Here is a 14635-nt window from a genome sequence, read left to right on the forward strand (position 1 = left end):
TAAAGGCTATAATTGGATAGGGAACAATGTGTAGAACTGAAAAGCATTTTTTTTCCTCTAAAGAAGTTTTGGGAGAAAGGACACTTAGAGGTATATTATAGTCTTCCACACTTTATAAATCTTGGTAGCTAATAAGATGGTTAATGCAACTATATTTCAGGGTTATCATTGAATGGCAATATCAGTAATAAGTCAATCTTATGAGTCATGAACCATTTTCAATATCAGAATAGTTACAGTTTCAGAAAGTATTTTGTGGCCCAGCCACTTCATTTTACTGATGAGAATACAAAACCAGAAATAAGTGATTAGTTACATTCTCACATTATTAGTTGCATTAGGAACTGGGATTGGAACCCACATCTCTCAGTTGTAAGGAGCCTGGTAAATAGAGCCCATGATGCTTCCTTCACCTGAGCACCTTCCATGAGGTGGGATGTGTGCCAAGGGTTGCTGAAAGCAGAGAAGCGAGGAGTGTTTGAATCAGCCTCCCCAAGGAAAATGAAAAGCCATAGATAAGCTATACACAAAGAGAAGGAATCAAACACCACTTACAAACTTGAATTTAAGTATATTTCAATAGGTAATATTTTGTTGAGGATTTCAGCATCTATGATCATCAGGCCTATTATATATTTTTCTTTGTAGTATCTTTATCTCCTGTATGAATTAGGGTAATGTGGCCTCATAAAAATGAGCTTGAGAGTCCTTCCTCTTAAAATTTTGGAATAGTTTGAAGAGGATTGGTGTTATTTTTTTATGAATGTTTCATAAAATCCATCCCTGATTGTAGTATTTCTTGAAATGAGCTGCATTCCTAGCTTTGAATTCATAGAGTATTTCAAATCTTTATAATAAAGTGTTCTCTTTTGCCTAAGCTAGAAGAAATGTGATACTGCATGTCATTAAGCATAAATTATTTTATTACTATCAACTTGGAAATAAATTGATAAAATAAATTATAGATAGGAAATTAAATCCTTCTTTAAAGTATCAATAATCCTTACCTTTGGTGTTAGGTAAACTTATACATACCTAATAAGTTCAATTCAATGCAATTTAAAAATATTGTTTTACAATAATTCTATGATCTTGGCTATTCTCAGTTTTTCCTTTTGTAATTTTCTAATTTTTAAATATATTCTAAGCTTTTCTCTTTTCTTCCTATATATAAACTTTATGGTAAATGATATATAGCTAACCATTATTTTTTAAATTTATTAAGTGAATTATTCTAAATTTCATAAGCCATCAATGATTTGTGGTTTATGATATAATATAAATCTAATTAGACATTTAAAATGACATGTTGTTAAATAATGGAACATAATTTTCTAAAGACCTCCTAGCACATAAAGATCTTTGGCTTGTATATCAAATATGAAGTCTTGACATTTAAAAACTTTTGCTTTCAAAACTTTGTAAGAAAAATTGATAATGATAACAGTGAGTGATAATTAAACATAATATCTATATTATATATCATGATATTACATCTATGATTAGTAGACTCATTTACTACTGATTAATTATTAGCAATGCATAAGTGAGTCTAATTTTTATTCCATGATAATGATATTACAGTGCTGTAATTTGATCAAAGATATATGGAAAACAAATCATCTTTTTTATAGGTAATAATAGCTAGAGATTCACAGGAAGACATAGTGACCTTCTTCCTTATAATTTAAAAGACCTATAATATTTATAAGCCTGCACTTCTCAAGTTACAGCCCCCAAATTCTAAGATGTTCCTACTCAATGTAGTAATGAGACTTCCTGAACTATTTTCTCTATTCACCGTAAGTCTAATGAATGTTTGACTTTAATGGACAATAGACTACAATAAGTTTATGTCAGGTAAATACAATATTCCTTGCTGTTGGCTGCAGTTTTATCAACACTTATATATTAGTGTTGATTATCTCATGATGACTAGAGGCATTTATTGATGGTGTATCTTTGAAGGATAAACATAAAAATGTATTTTTAATATTACTTAATATGTTTGCTTTGTAAAGTGTTTTAAAACATTCTCAGGATAAATTATAAAATGCCTTTTGAGTAGCAAAAACTCAAGGAATTGTTGTTATTTTCTTGCTCAAGTTATAATCTAATTGTCAGAATTAACACTATTGTGCACTTCAATAACAAAAAAAATAAAATATAATAGATTTTGGACGCAGAAAAATGTCTGTATATATTGGTTGATGTAAATATAACCAACCTCGCCCATATTGATTGTTCTGTCTCATTAAATGTGAATGTTATTTTTTAAAATTCAGATACAGTGTGAATGTTTTATTGTTGTTTATTTCTCAAAGATCACCTTTGGAGGCATACCTTTCTCTGGTAAGCCAAGTTCCAGCAGTAGAAAGAATTTCAAAGGTTGCATGGAAAGCATTAACTACAATGGCATCAACATAACTGATCTTGCAAGAAGGAAGAAACTGGAGCCTTCAAATGTGGTAAGATCTTTTACCCCAGAAATATTGGTTCATAGAAAAATCACAGAACTTGTATTTTCTATGGACTATTGGATAACAATATCATAGCATTTTTTTTAATCATACTTACATTGGGCTCAACTGTATAGAACTGACTTTAGAATTACCAATGTGTAGATCCTGGAAGTACTCTAGGTTTTGAGATCAATTAGCTGGCAATAGATGGTAGGTTTTATTGGTAAAAGTAAACATGTAAAAATAATCATCAGTGAAGGTACACAACAAATTTAACTTTTATATTAATTTAGAGAGAGTCTGCAATAGATTTAATAGTTCACGTGCTGGAGTGAAAGAACTATGCAACTTGAGGTAGATAATGGTGTTGTGTAAAAAATATTGAAGGGCCAGTTAAAAATATAAAGTCATATTCCTCTGAATATTATGGTGGGAGCAAAGAAGCTGAAAACAAATGTAGATTTTCAGATCTTTAAAAGGAAGGTACTTAGACCCTAGAATATAAAATTTAGTGTATACCAAAATAAAATTCAGTATATAAAATTTGTGTGTATAAAATATGGGGAGTATGAGACAGAAGGAATGGTTTTCCAATTTCTGCTTTAATTTTGTACACTCATGTCACTGTTTCCATAAGCATTAATTTATTATTATTTAAGCACAGTTCATGGAAATTTCAGTGGGATTTTGAGGTGAATAAAAACTTCTGAAATAATCAAAATTATGCTAATACTAAATAATTAAAATTATACATAAATATGGGTATAAACCCAAGATCATTTGTTCCAGAATATCAGTTTAATAAATAGCAAGCAAAGGACCATGATTCCCACTGAGACCAGAGTAATATAATAATAACCATCTGAATAGGATATCCAGAAGAAGACAGAGGCATCCCCTCTCCAGCTGATGCATAATTACCCTGTTTCCCCGAAAATAAGACAGTGTCTTATATTAATTTTTGCTCTCAAAGATGCTCTAGGTCTTATTTTCAGGGGATGTGTTATTTTTCCATGAAGAAGAATACAGTACACATTTATTGTTAAATGAAAATAAAGGAAATTTATTATCTGTATAAGGTATGGTAGTACGGTAGTTGTCAACACAAACCAGACAAACTGTGAATCCTACAGTATCAAGAATTTACTCATTTATTCAATGACAATCATGTCATCATCTTCTGGAACATCATCATAACAATCCAATTCCTGAATTTCCTGGTGAATTTCTTGTGACTCCATTTCTTTCAGAATCAGTGGACCAAATCTCTCATGTTTAGCTTAGGGGGGCCTTCTTTTGGGGGGATGTCTTATATTTCACTCAGAAGGAAACCTGTAAGTAGGTCTTATTTTCAGAGGATGTCTTATTTTCGGGGAAACACAGTAGTTAGGGGGAAAAAGCAGCTTTTGGCTGTCTTCAGAGGATCCAGTGGTCCACTCCGAAGCTCTCAGAGATGCTCAGCCCACCCCTGGCCAGTCCATCACAGGCTGCCCATCAATTTCATGTGGATTGTGCTTGTTACATCCAAACTTGATGGCTAACTTCTACCCCTAGTTAGGCCTACTGTTACACTCCAAGTAGACTCATGTCAAGGTATCCGATTGCTAAATCCAACTCAGCCTACTACAATACATGTGATAGTTTGGGACAGGCTAAAGCTCTGCTTTGAAATATGTAAAATTAGAGCTTTGTCTACTGTCTTCCATGGATCTTTATTTTATTGTGCCTTTTCCTCAAAGAACGCCCTTCTGTTTTACAGGGAAACCTGAGTTTCTCCTGTGTGGAGCCTTACACGGTGCCCGTCTTTTTCAATGCCACCAGTTACCTGGAGGTGCCTGGGCGGCTCCACCAGGACCTGTTTGTGGTCAGTTTCCAGTTCAGGACTTGGAACCCCAACGGCCTCCTGCTCTTCAGTCACTTTGCAGACAACTTGGGCAACGTGGAGATTGACCTCACCGAAAGCAAAGTTGGTGTTCACATCAATGTCACACAGACCAAGATGAGCCAAATAGACATTTCCTCAGGTCAGTGAAATCTCCTGATGTTTGCTCCTGAAACTGCTGAAGCGATCTCTGCAGATAAAGTTGCATTGGTTTGGTTTGGTTTGGTTTGGTTTGGTTTGGTTTGCTTGGTTTGGTTTGGTTTAGTTTGGTTTGGTTTGGTTTGGTTTGGTTTGCTTGGTGTTACATGCTTGTGGTTATATTTGGATCCAGACTTTGAGATTCTTTCTTGGGTGCCTTGAGTGCTGATTGAATAAGGGAGACTTGAACCTTACTGAGAAAGTGAGGTGTGGACAAAGAGAAAAGTTGGTTGGGGCTGTCTTAGGGTACCAAAATCTTCTATTTCTTATAAATGCTAATTCCTATTTAATGTAGAAATTGAGACTTCTTTAAGTGACTATTTTATCTTTAAAAACAAAGAATGTTTATTTTACTGATGTATTGATAATAATACCTGGTATCTTTGGAATTCATGGTCATTCAGATATTTTTACAATTAGTAATGGCATTATAATAATCCAATTATGGCTTCAAAGGTCTGTTACCTGAACAGACAGACGTAGTGACGTTGGAATATTCTTTGAGTAATGTGGTACAAAGAAAGTTGAAATTGCAAAGTGAGATATTCTAAACAAAGAAAAATTCGACATGTTATGTAACGGTTAAGCAGTAAAATGTTCACACAGTTTCACTAGATGTTTCTAGCAGTGGTTGTGTTTATTTTGTAAAGGACTCCTTAGAAGACAGAAAAAACTAATGTTTCTGAGCATCTTGGACAGAGATGTAGAAACACAGAGAGGAGGTTTGTGACCAAGTGCTCAGCTGCATGACTGCTGGCCCTCCGGCTAGGCTTCCCAGGTTCACTGGTGACGCCATATGCATACCCCTGACACTGTTCCTAACAGGTCATACTATGTGTTCATCTCATTCCCCCTCTATGTGGTCAGATCTTTTAGGGCAGTAGACAGGCCTGTTCTATCTCTGACATATAGAACAGCACTTATGACACAAAAGGTGTCCTGGGAATGTTTGTCAAGGTCAGCACAGTGGTCATTTGATCCAGTTTTCACTATGTATGTTTTTTTGTTTGTTTGTTTGTTTTGTTTTTTGGTAAATAGGCTTTTTTTGTTTCTATATGGACTGTTGCTGAAAAGCATTGAAGGAAGACATAGTGACCATTCTGTAAGAGATGTTTTTGAAATCCTAGGCTGGTGTGAACTACCTAGATGTTTACTTTTTCAGTTTTTGCTTTGTTAGTTGTGCTTTTCCCCCAGAATGTTCCAAGTCAAAATGATTGATCAACCATATTTTATCACTACTTCCCAGTACAAATTCACTTGGGGAGATTTAGTAAATAGAAAATATCTGGAGAGATCAGTATAGCACATAAAACAAATACACATATAAATATTTACCACAGATGGAACACTCACTAAATCGTGTCATGATTCATGGTTCTTTTCTAGTGAAGAACCATAAAAATATGTGGCAAGGCCTCCCTCCTGGAGTGCTCTTAACAAATCCAACTTCCTGAGATCATTATAATGGAAAGAATAAGACCCTAAACATAGTGATCAGCTAACAGTTACTAATTGAATTTGTCTAATTTAGGACTCTCTGATACTCTCATCTAATTTAAACTGTGTTTATTAAAAAAAATAAAGAATAAAGAAATCAAACACTTAACAGCTAATATACTTTAATAGATTTGCTTAAGTGTGATAAAATTGGACTTTAGAAATCTGTGTCATTTAGCTAATTATCCATGCAAATTAAGGGAAACTGGTATGAAATCTAAATATTTCTATAGTCTCCCCCTCTTACATATTGTAATGAAAATACCTTAGTGTTTCAGATCGCTGCTGTGTTTTTTTTTTCCTATAATGTAGTGAAAACTGAGATGACATCAGATATCATTGCTCAAGTTTGAGAAATTTTAGTAAGTAAATAGAGACACATACATTTTTAAAAAGTCGAATCCTATACTCATTGAAATTGTGTTTATTAAGAAGTAAAGGAAAAGGGGAATCCAAAATGTCATAACTCCATTCATTCATCCTACAAATATATAGTGTACATAGAACACAATTTCCATATGCACTTTAATGCATCTTGCCAAATTTGATTAAATGTAAAAGTAACAGTGTAAGTAGCAACAATGAAAAAAATAATTAATTTGGAAAAATAAATTACCTTTATCAATGCACTCTAATAATTAGGATGTTTTCTTTTTCTCTCCCATTAAAAAATAAAAGTTGCCACTAAATGATTTCATGACCTAAAAACAAGTGGTTACCACAGTTTGGAAAACACTAACCTACAGATCTGTCTCTTTGATTGAACTGGGGGATTTTTTTTAAAGTTCTAGTGATGCCATTATAATAACCTGGTTATTATTTAACAGGAAAAGAACAAAGGGAAGACTAAATAATATATCCATGCCATTTATACAGCTTTGCCAAAAAGCTGCAGTTTAACACTCCACAGGTCTATTTCCTGCAAATCAACTGGGGGAGGGACTGGACAATAGATATGTGTCAGTGAGGTCTGGGTGACGTGGGAAGATGCTTATCCGTCAGTCACGCCTGGGGAGTAGTCAGTGGCCAGAACAGGCATGGGCCACTGCAAGGACGTGACATTGAGGTAGTTAATTCCTGATCAGAGAGCTCTCTCTTGGCTCTTGTGCTTTTGGCCTTCTTGCTCTTTTGGATCTCCTGTTGCAGGGGTGCACTCCCCTGCATTCACCCCCATGGCTCATGGCCATGTGGGGCACACACAGTGGACAGTGATCAGCCTAATGCTACACCAGACTCAGCTCTAACATGGAATAGAAACTCTGGGCATGGACCCTATTTTAAAAGCTCTACTAAACCCCAGCTGCACATTTTCCAAAACTGGACTAGAGGACCTGAAACTTTGCAAATAAAGAAACATAACTATATACAAATAAAAAACATATTCACCTGTGTGAACCTTAAAAAATTCATTTTCTAGAGATATCACAGAAACCCCACTCCCACTAGTGATAGAGGAATTCCACCCATCCAATCCTCCAGCAACACTAGCTGCTCAGGGGGATTTACTGTATCATTTAATATTGGAAAACTAAAGGTGTCTTTCTGGAACAAATTATGATATTATAATAGTAGTAAGAAAGAAATCCATGTGTATTATTGTCTGATATAACCAAAAAGAAGAAGAAAATACCTGAAATAAGGTGCTTTTTTATTATAAAATGCCTTAATTTTATGCCACTAAATCGCAAATCCATGTTTGGAATAATACTCTAAAGTTGTGATCTGCCAAGAAGAATAAGGTCATAAAATGTGATTCAGCATTTATATAGTGCAAGGAAAGTTAATTCTATTAAAGACTTTTCTCACCTATTAAAAAAAATCAATTCCCATCCATGTAAACAAAGCCTTTCAGAAAAATCATTCAGCTTCTGCCCTGTTTCTAAATCAACTGTTCCCTAAACTGAAGTATTCAAACCTTTTTGTTTGGTCTAGGTGAGCATTGCTTCCATTTTAGAATGACTTTTCTGCATCCCTACTACAGTGGAAAGTTGTACTCAGCAAATGTCACCTTTGTTTGTAATTCTACCTCCAAAGAGAATCTCTGTTTTATTTTTGTTTTGTCAACCTGTGAGTCCCATTTGGGTGTGTGAAGGGAAAGCAGCTTAGTCTCTCAGGCTGTCCTAGTGAAAGAGCAAAATGTGGAGCTTTGTAAACAACAGGCATTTGTTTCTCATAATTCTGGAGGCTGAAAGCCCAAGGTCATGGCAGTAGCATGGTGGAATCCTGGGGAAGCCTGTTCCCCGGGTTGCAGACTGGGGACTTGTTGCTGTGCCCTCAGCTGGTGGAAGGGGTTAGGGGCCTCTGTGGTGCCTCCTTTGTATGGGTACTAATCCCCTACATGAGAGCTCCCGCTCATGACCTAATAACCTCATGAATGCCCCACCCTCTAATTCCATCACCTGGGCATTAGGATGTCAATGAAGCTGAACCTTAAATAACATGGGTTTAAGCTCTGCAGGTTCACTTTTGTGTGGATTTTTATCTAGTAAATACTGTAAATGTGTCTTTATCTCCTTGTGATTTTTTAAAAATATATTTTATTGATTTTACACAGAGAGGAATTGAGAGGGATAGAGAGTTAGAAACATCAATGAGAAAGAAACATCGACCAGCTGCCTCTTGCACACCCCCTACCGGGGATGCGCCCGCAACCGAGGTACATGCCCTTGACCGGAATCGAACCTAGGACCTTTCAGTCCACAGGCTGAGGCTCTATCCACTGAGCCAAACCGGTTTCGGCTCCTTGTGATTTTTTAAAATAATATTTTATAACTTTATTATAAGACTATAGCATATAATACACAAACATACAAAATATGTGCATGTGTATACTATCAGTAAGGCTTCCAGTCCACATTAAGCTATTAACAGTTAAGTCTTTTGGGGAATCGAAAGTTATATGTGCTTTGTTGACTGCCTGGAGGGTTGGTGCCTTTAATCCACATGTTGTTCAAGGGCAAACTGTGTATGAACTTGGGAAACATAAACGTTCAGACCATAGCACAAAGGGTATATGTTTTCTTGGCATTTTGTGTAGTCAGGGTACTTGTGGTAAATACTAGCAAGTTCCAGTTTGATCTCAGTAAACGCATTTCCCTGGAACTGCTTATGGTGCTAAGCAATTAGAATCTCTCTTCTCTTGGTTTTATGAACATTTGAAATTGTAATTAGCACATTTTTATTTGAAGGAATTACTTCATTTTAACTTGCAAATTTTAGTGATAGCTTGTTCCATGAGGTTACTTTTTCATCAAGTAAAGAAAGAAAGATCTAGATTGTAATACTATTTTTTAATGTTTTAGCAATTTATTGAGAATGATTTTCAGTGATTTTAAACTACTGATATGCTTTGAAGATTTCTTAAATCAAATTTCCACAACTCAAAATTAAATAGTGTTTATTTAGGCATCACTTTATATGATTCAAGAGATTGGTTTTACAATGGTCTTAGAGAAGTACTGGAGACTTTGTTTAGTAATACTTGTATTCTTTAATTCAAGTAAAACTGTAATGATAAGAAGCCTTAAAAATGTCACTCCCCTTTAATCTGTTAACTTTGAATCATTCTGATTTTACAAAACAAAGAAGTATACAGAATATTTATCATAATGTAGAAAACATAATAGTAATTGAAAACAAAACAAATATTTTAAATGAAGGGATGACTGAGCATTGCATGCTTATGTGGAATATTATTATGCAATGAGAAATCATGTTTCTCAAATAAAATTCAATACCGTTGGAAAATATAATATGGTAAATTAAAATTTGCACAAAAATATATGTAGGATATGCCTCTAATATTATTATTATTAAAGTACTCAAATAGGTAAGAAATAGTTCAGAATTAAATAAAATCCAAATAATACTAATATTAATCATCTTTAGTTGTTGGGTTATTAGCCCATGACTAGCTTCTTAGTACATTTTTCATAATATCAAAATGTATTACAATAAATATTTATCACTGTTTAGAAAAATGTGCACTATGAAATAATGAAAGATGAAATGACATTTCTGAAAACCATGCTTAACAATATTGTTAGTAGAAATTACATAGAGTAAGTTATATCAATTTCAAAATTCTAGTTTTCATAGTTAATTAGAAGCATTTACATAGTCAATTTTTAAGAAGTTTGTTCTTAAAAAATGAGCTTCAGCCTAATTTTATTAATGCTATTCATAAATCAAATGGAACATTTCATATTCAGATGCAGAAATTTGGGTTTGGATCTATGAGCTTTTATTTGAAAACATGTGTAACTAATTTTGAACAAATTGCATGCCTTTCATGTAATTTTCAACCCATTTTTCCCTAGACAGATAGAATGAAAGATAGAAAGTAAGATAGATAGATGGATTCACATATATAAAGGCATTTCCCCTTAAAGCTATTGCTAACTATCAAAGAATGGCAGGTTTTATTTTCTCTCTTAATGATGAATTAATGAATATGAATATCTTTATTTCCAAATAATTTTCATGTATGTCTAAAAATAGTAGCCAAAAATATTTTTTTTTAGATTTCCTTACTTTTTGACACACTTTTAGATTTGTAAAATGTTCAAGAAAAACTCAGAAATCTATTTTAAGGTGAAGAAGGCTCTGGATTGTTAGAAGACCATGGAGAGTGAGGAAGGTGACTCATAGAGAACTGTGCTCATTTTAGGACTCTAGCTTTGTTCTAGGACAGCCTATTGCCTCTTATTTTTGTAAAAGTCAAAAGTGAGATAGATATAGATCAATATAGGTATATAGATATAAACATAGATAACCTTGGACATTTCTACAGTGCAGTTTGCTTACTTTATTCTCCCAAATCACAGATAGATGTGCTGTGAGAGCCACATGGTGCCACGTAGAAAGCATTTGGGTGAACAGTGTACTGCTCCTGTGTAGCTTCACTTAAGTGATTTTGTATTATATCTCATCTCCTAAAGTGGCTATACTCTCATCATGAAGTTGAATGGAAACATACTTTTAATTATACTCTGTGCATGCTGGTGCCTTGTCACATGGCTATAAGCATTATATTCCAACATTAAAGAAAAGAGACACTGCGGATAGTTTTGTGATATTAGATACTGACATTCTTTCCCAAAAAAGAGGGGGACATTTTAATTTATAATTACACTTTAATATACTATACCCACGCTAGTTTCTACAAGGTTTCTGGGCCTTTTAATTCTTTTTTTTTTAAATTGATTATATATGGAGAGAGAGATAAATATCTATAGGCTGCCTTCTGCATGGCCCCAAATTGGGATTGAGCTCACAACTTGTGTATATGCCCTGGAAGAGAATGAACCAGCAACCTCTGGGTTCATGGGATGATGGTCAACCCACTGAGCCATGCTAGCCAAGGCATTTTATAGGCCTTTCTAAATATCCTATGCCCTTTTCAGGGAAGATGAATAAAACATGATTATGTGTATATTTGTATAATAATGTTATTAAATGGCAAGGAAGAGGATAAATTTAATAAACTTAGATGGATAAAATAGAGGTAAAAACTCCCATTAGAGAATATATTATGTTTTAAAAACTTCAATTTATAGATAAACTAGTAAAAGAGAAAAAATAATCAAACTTCACTACTACCAACTAACTATGATAATAAAAATGAATTATGTAAGACCAGCAAAGAGCACAGCCCAGGATCCCCAAACTTAATACATGGATGTAGCCGCAGATGCTTCCAAAACAGATGGAAAGGCATAGGAGCAAATTAGCTTTGCTGAGAGGCACATTGTTTCCTCTGAGTTTAAGGGCTGACCCAGAGGATATTGTGCTAAGTGTAATAAGCCAGACAGAGAAAGACAAAAGCATAGGATTTCACCTACTTGTAGAACTTTAAAAACAATGTAAATAAATAAACAGAAGCTGGATCATAAATATAGAGAACAGTCAGAAAGCTGTCAGGGAGAACAGGGTTGGGGAGCTGGATTGAAAAGGGAAGGGATCAAGAAGTACAAATTGTCTTTAGAAAACAGGCACAGGGATGTAAAGTACATTATAGGAGATATAGTCAATAATATCATAATAACTATGAGTAGGGCCAGGTGGGTACTGGGAATATCGGGGAGAACAAGTATATGATTATCTAACCACTAAGCTGTGCACCTGAAACAAATACAAATAATAATGCATGTAAATTGTAGTTGACGTTTTTAAAACAAAATAAATAAAAATGTTAAAAGGGCTGTAATTTCTCTAACTGATGGGTAAATGGTAAATATAAGAATTGTAGAGTTATATAATAGAGAGATAAGTCACCTGTATTATTAAGGGCCTTCCATAGAAATGTAACCAATACGATGTATATATAATAGAAACAAGGAGATTTGTTACAGGGAACAGGTCCACATAGTCACAGAGACTGAGAGGTCCCAGGATCTGCAGTTGGCAAGTGGACACCCAGGAGAGCCTACAGTGTAGTTTTACTCTAAGACCAAAGGCCCAAGAGCCAGGAGAGAGGATGGTGTAAGATCCAGTCTGAAAGTGAGCAGGCTTGAGAATGAGGAGTTGATATTTTAGATCAAATCTGAAGGCAAGAGAAGACCAGTATCCAGGCTTTAAATACAGGTGGGGAGGGGCAATTCTATTATGTGAGATCATGGAGATCAATCTGTTTTATTGAATATACTGATTGAAATAGTAATCTCATTCATAAACACCCTCTCAGACACACCCAGAATAATGTTTAACTGAACATCTGGGCATTCTTTGATCCAGTCAAGTTGACATAAAATTAACCATCTCATTAACTTAAATATTTTTGCCATTTTGTTTTGTAATTTTGTTGTAAATCTACACTAATAAAAAAGTAAGATGCAAATTGACCATACCTTCATGATGCCCACCAGCCAATCAGGGGTGAGTATGCAAATTAACTCAACAAAGATGGCATATTAATTTGCATACACAGGAGCCAAGTGACCAGAAATGGGGTGGGACGCTTGTGTTTTCTCCATGGCAATGACACAGGCATAGCATAAGGCACTGCCCCAGCCACTCTGGACTTCTGGGCAGCATGGGAAGGCTGAAAGGCACATCCAGGCTGGAGCAAAAAGGTGTCTCTGGGTCGGAACTAAAAGGTGGTACTGGCAGACAGGGGAACGAAGTCCCAGTCTTGTAGGAATCTTCATGCATCAGGCCTCTAGTAGTTAATAAAATTAAAAAAAAATAGTGATGCTATAGAGAAATCAGAGATTGGTTACCTTCATAATCAGAAAGTATATAGGGTTATTGGATTAGAAGTCCCACCTCCTTCCACTATTAATCTTATGGATGAGAATTATCTGGGGCAATGAACTAGACCAGGAAATTTAGACTGTAAGGTATTGCAATGGATTTTTTCTTTTGATTGATGATTTTTTCTTTGATGATTTTTAAGCAATTTGAGCTCTACCATGCATTAAGAATTTAGGTACATTGGTTATTTGTTGCTTTGTTATAATATGTTGTGGAGATGAGCCTCTTTGTAGGAGGGAACTTACAGATTCTAGTGGAGTTACTAGGAACCTCTGACATTAACCTGAGGCTAACTTAAAGAATGACTCCTCTAGGTACCCTCTGAGATATCTACTATATATGTGTCACAGTTGTCCTTCCTTTTTTCATAAAAGCTGTCAACCAGATAAATTTGAAGGAATCACACAATACTACTCAGGAAGTATGTACCTTTACTTGGTAACAATGTACCAGAAAGTAATTAAATGTATGAACCAATCTTTTATCATAACTCAATTTTATGATATATTAAAGCCTTTCTAACCCAAGCACAGACCCTACTTCTGATAACCAAATTTCTATAGTTTTTTCCTGAGTCTTCTTTCTTCTCTGTTGCCATTGCTTTTTTTTGCCCACTTCCATGCTATGATCAGATTTTTACAAGTAAAGTTCTGCCTAGATCTTGGTTGTAGTACTCATAATAATGTGACTAGTGTGTGAAGTTTTCCGAAAGATGTTGATAACCTGCCAGTTTTTCTTCCAGTCTATTTTGGACCTGTTCAGAGGTTGGAACCCTATTGCTGAACCTGTGACCAGAGGCTGGGATTTTGCTACCCCTGAACATATCACCACCCCTGCCAGTTTTCTGCCTAAGTTCTGAAGTATTGCTCACTCTGATTTCCCAGATCTCTGCTATTTTAGTTTAAACCCTGAAATTGCTGAATCCAGTCTAGTCTGCAGCCTCTTAATGCCACAAATAATTGTAGAGTTACTGGGAACCTCTGAAATTAACCTTTGCACACAGGTTTTAATCATCTCCCAACTTGAAATGCCTCTGTCAATCCTTGTGCAGATCTATGTCAAGTCTCAACCTCACTTTGTCTTTTCTCTCAATAAAGTTCTATTGCTTATAGAGGAGAGAGGGAAACAGGGGAATTATAAGCAGGGAAGTAGTACGATGCACACAATTCCACGAGCTCTCATTTTGGCTGTGCATATTTGGTCAATTCACATCATGGCCAAGAGTCTAGCAGAGAAGAGCCTGAATATTTAACATTCTATATCATTATGGGGCAGGAGTCAGGAAAGCAGCCTTGTTAGGAAAGGAGCCCAGCAGCTGATGCCAACCTGCTGCTGTGTAGTG

The 14635-nt window shown here is 35.1% G+C and overlaps 1 protein-coding gene across 1 annotated transcript in view; it reads left to right on the forward strand.

Moving 5' to 3' along the window:
• The window catches only part of CNTNAP2 (contactin associated protein 2), a 1655787-nt gene that overhangs the window by 764419 nt on the left and 876733 nt on the right, over window positions 1–14635 (forward strand). The window contains exons 7-8 of the mRNA XM_036429148.2: window positions 2325–2468; window positions 4222–4486. Of these exons, the coding sequence (XP_036285041.1) occupies window positions 2325–2468; window positions 4222–4486 (409 nt within the window). The remainder of the gene's footprint in view (window positions 1–2324; window positions 2469–4221; window positions 4487–14635) is intronic.

The sequence above is a fragment of the Pipistrellus kuhlii genome, unplaced genomic scaffold, assembly GCF_014108245.1.
Source record: "Pipistrellus kuhlii isolate mPipKuh1 unplaced genomic scaffold, mPipKuh1.p scaffold_m20_p_10, whole genome shotgun sequence".
Classification (NCBI taxonomy): Eukaryota; Metazoa; Chordata; class Mammalia; order Chiroptera; family Vespertilionidae; genus Pipistrellus; species Pipistrellus kuhlii.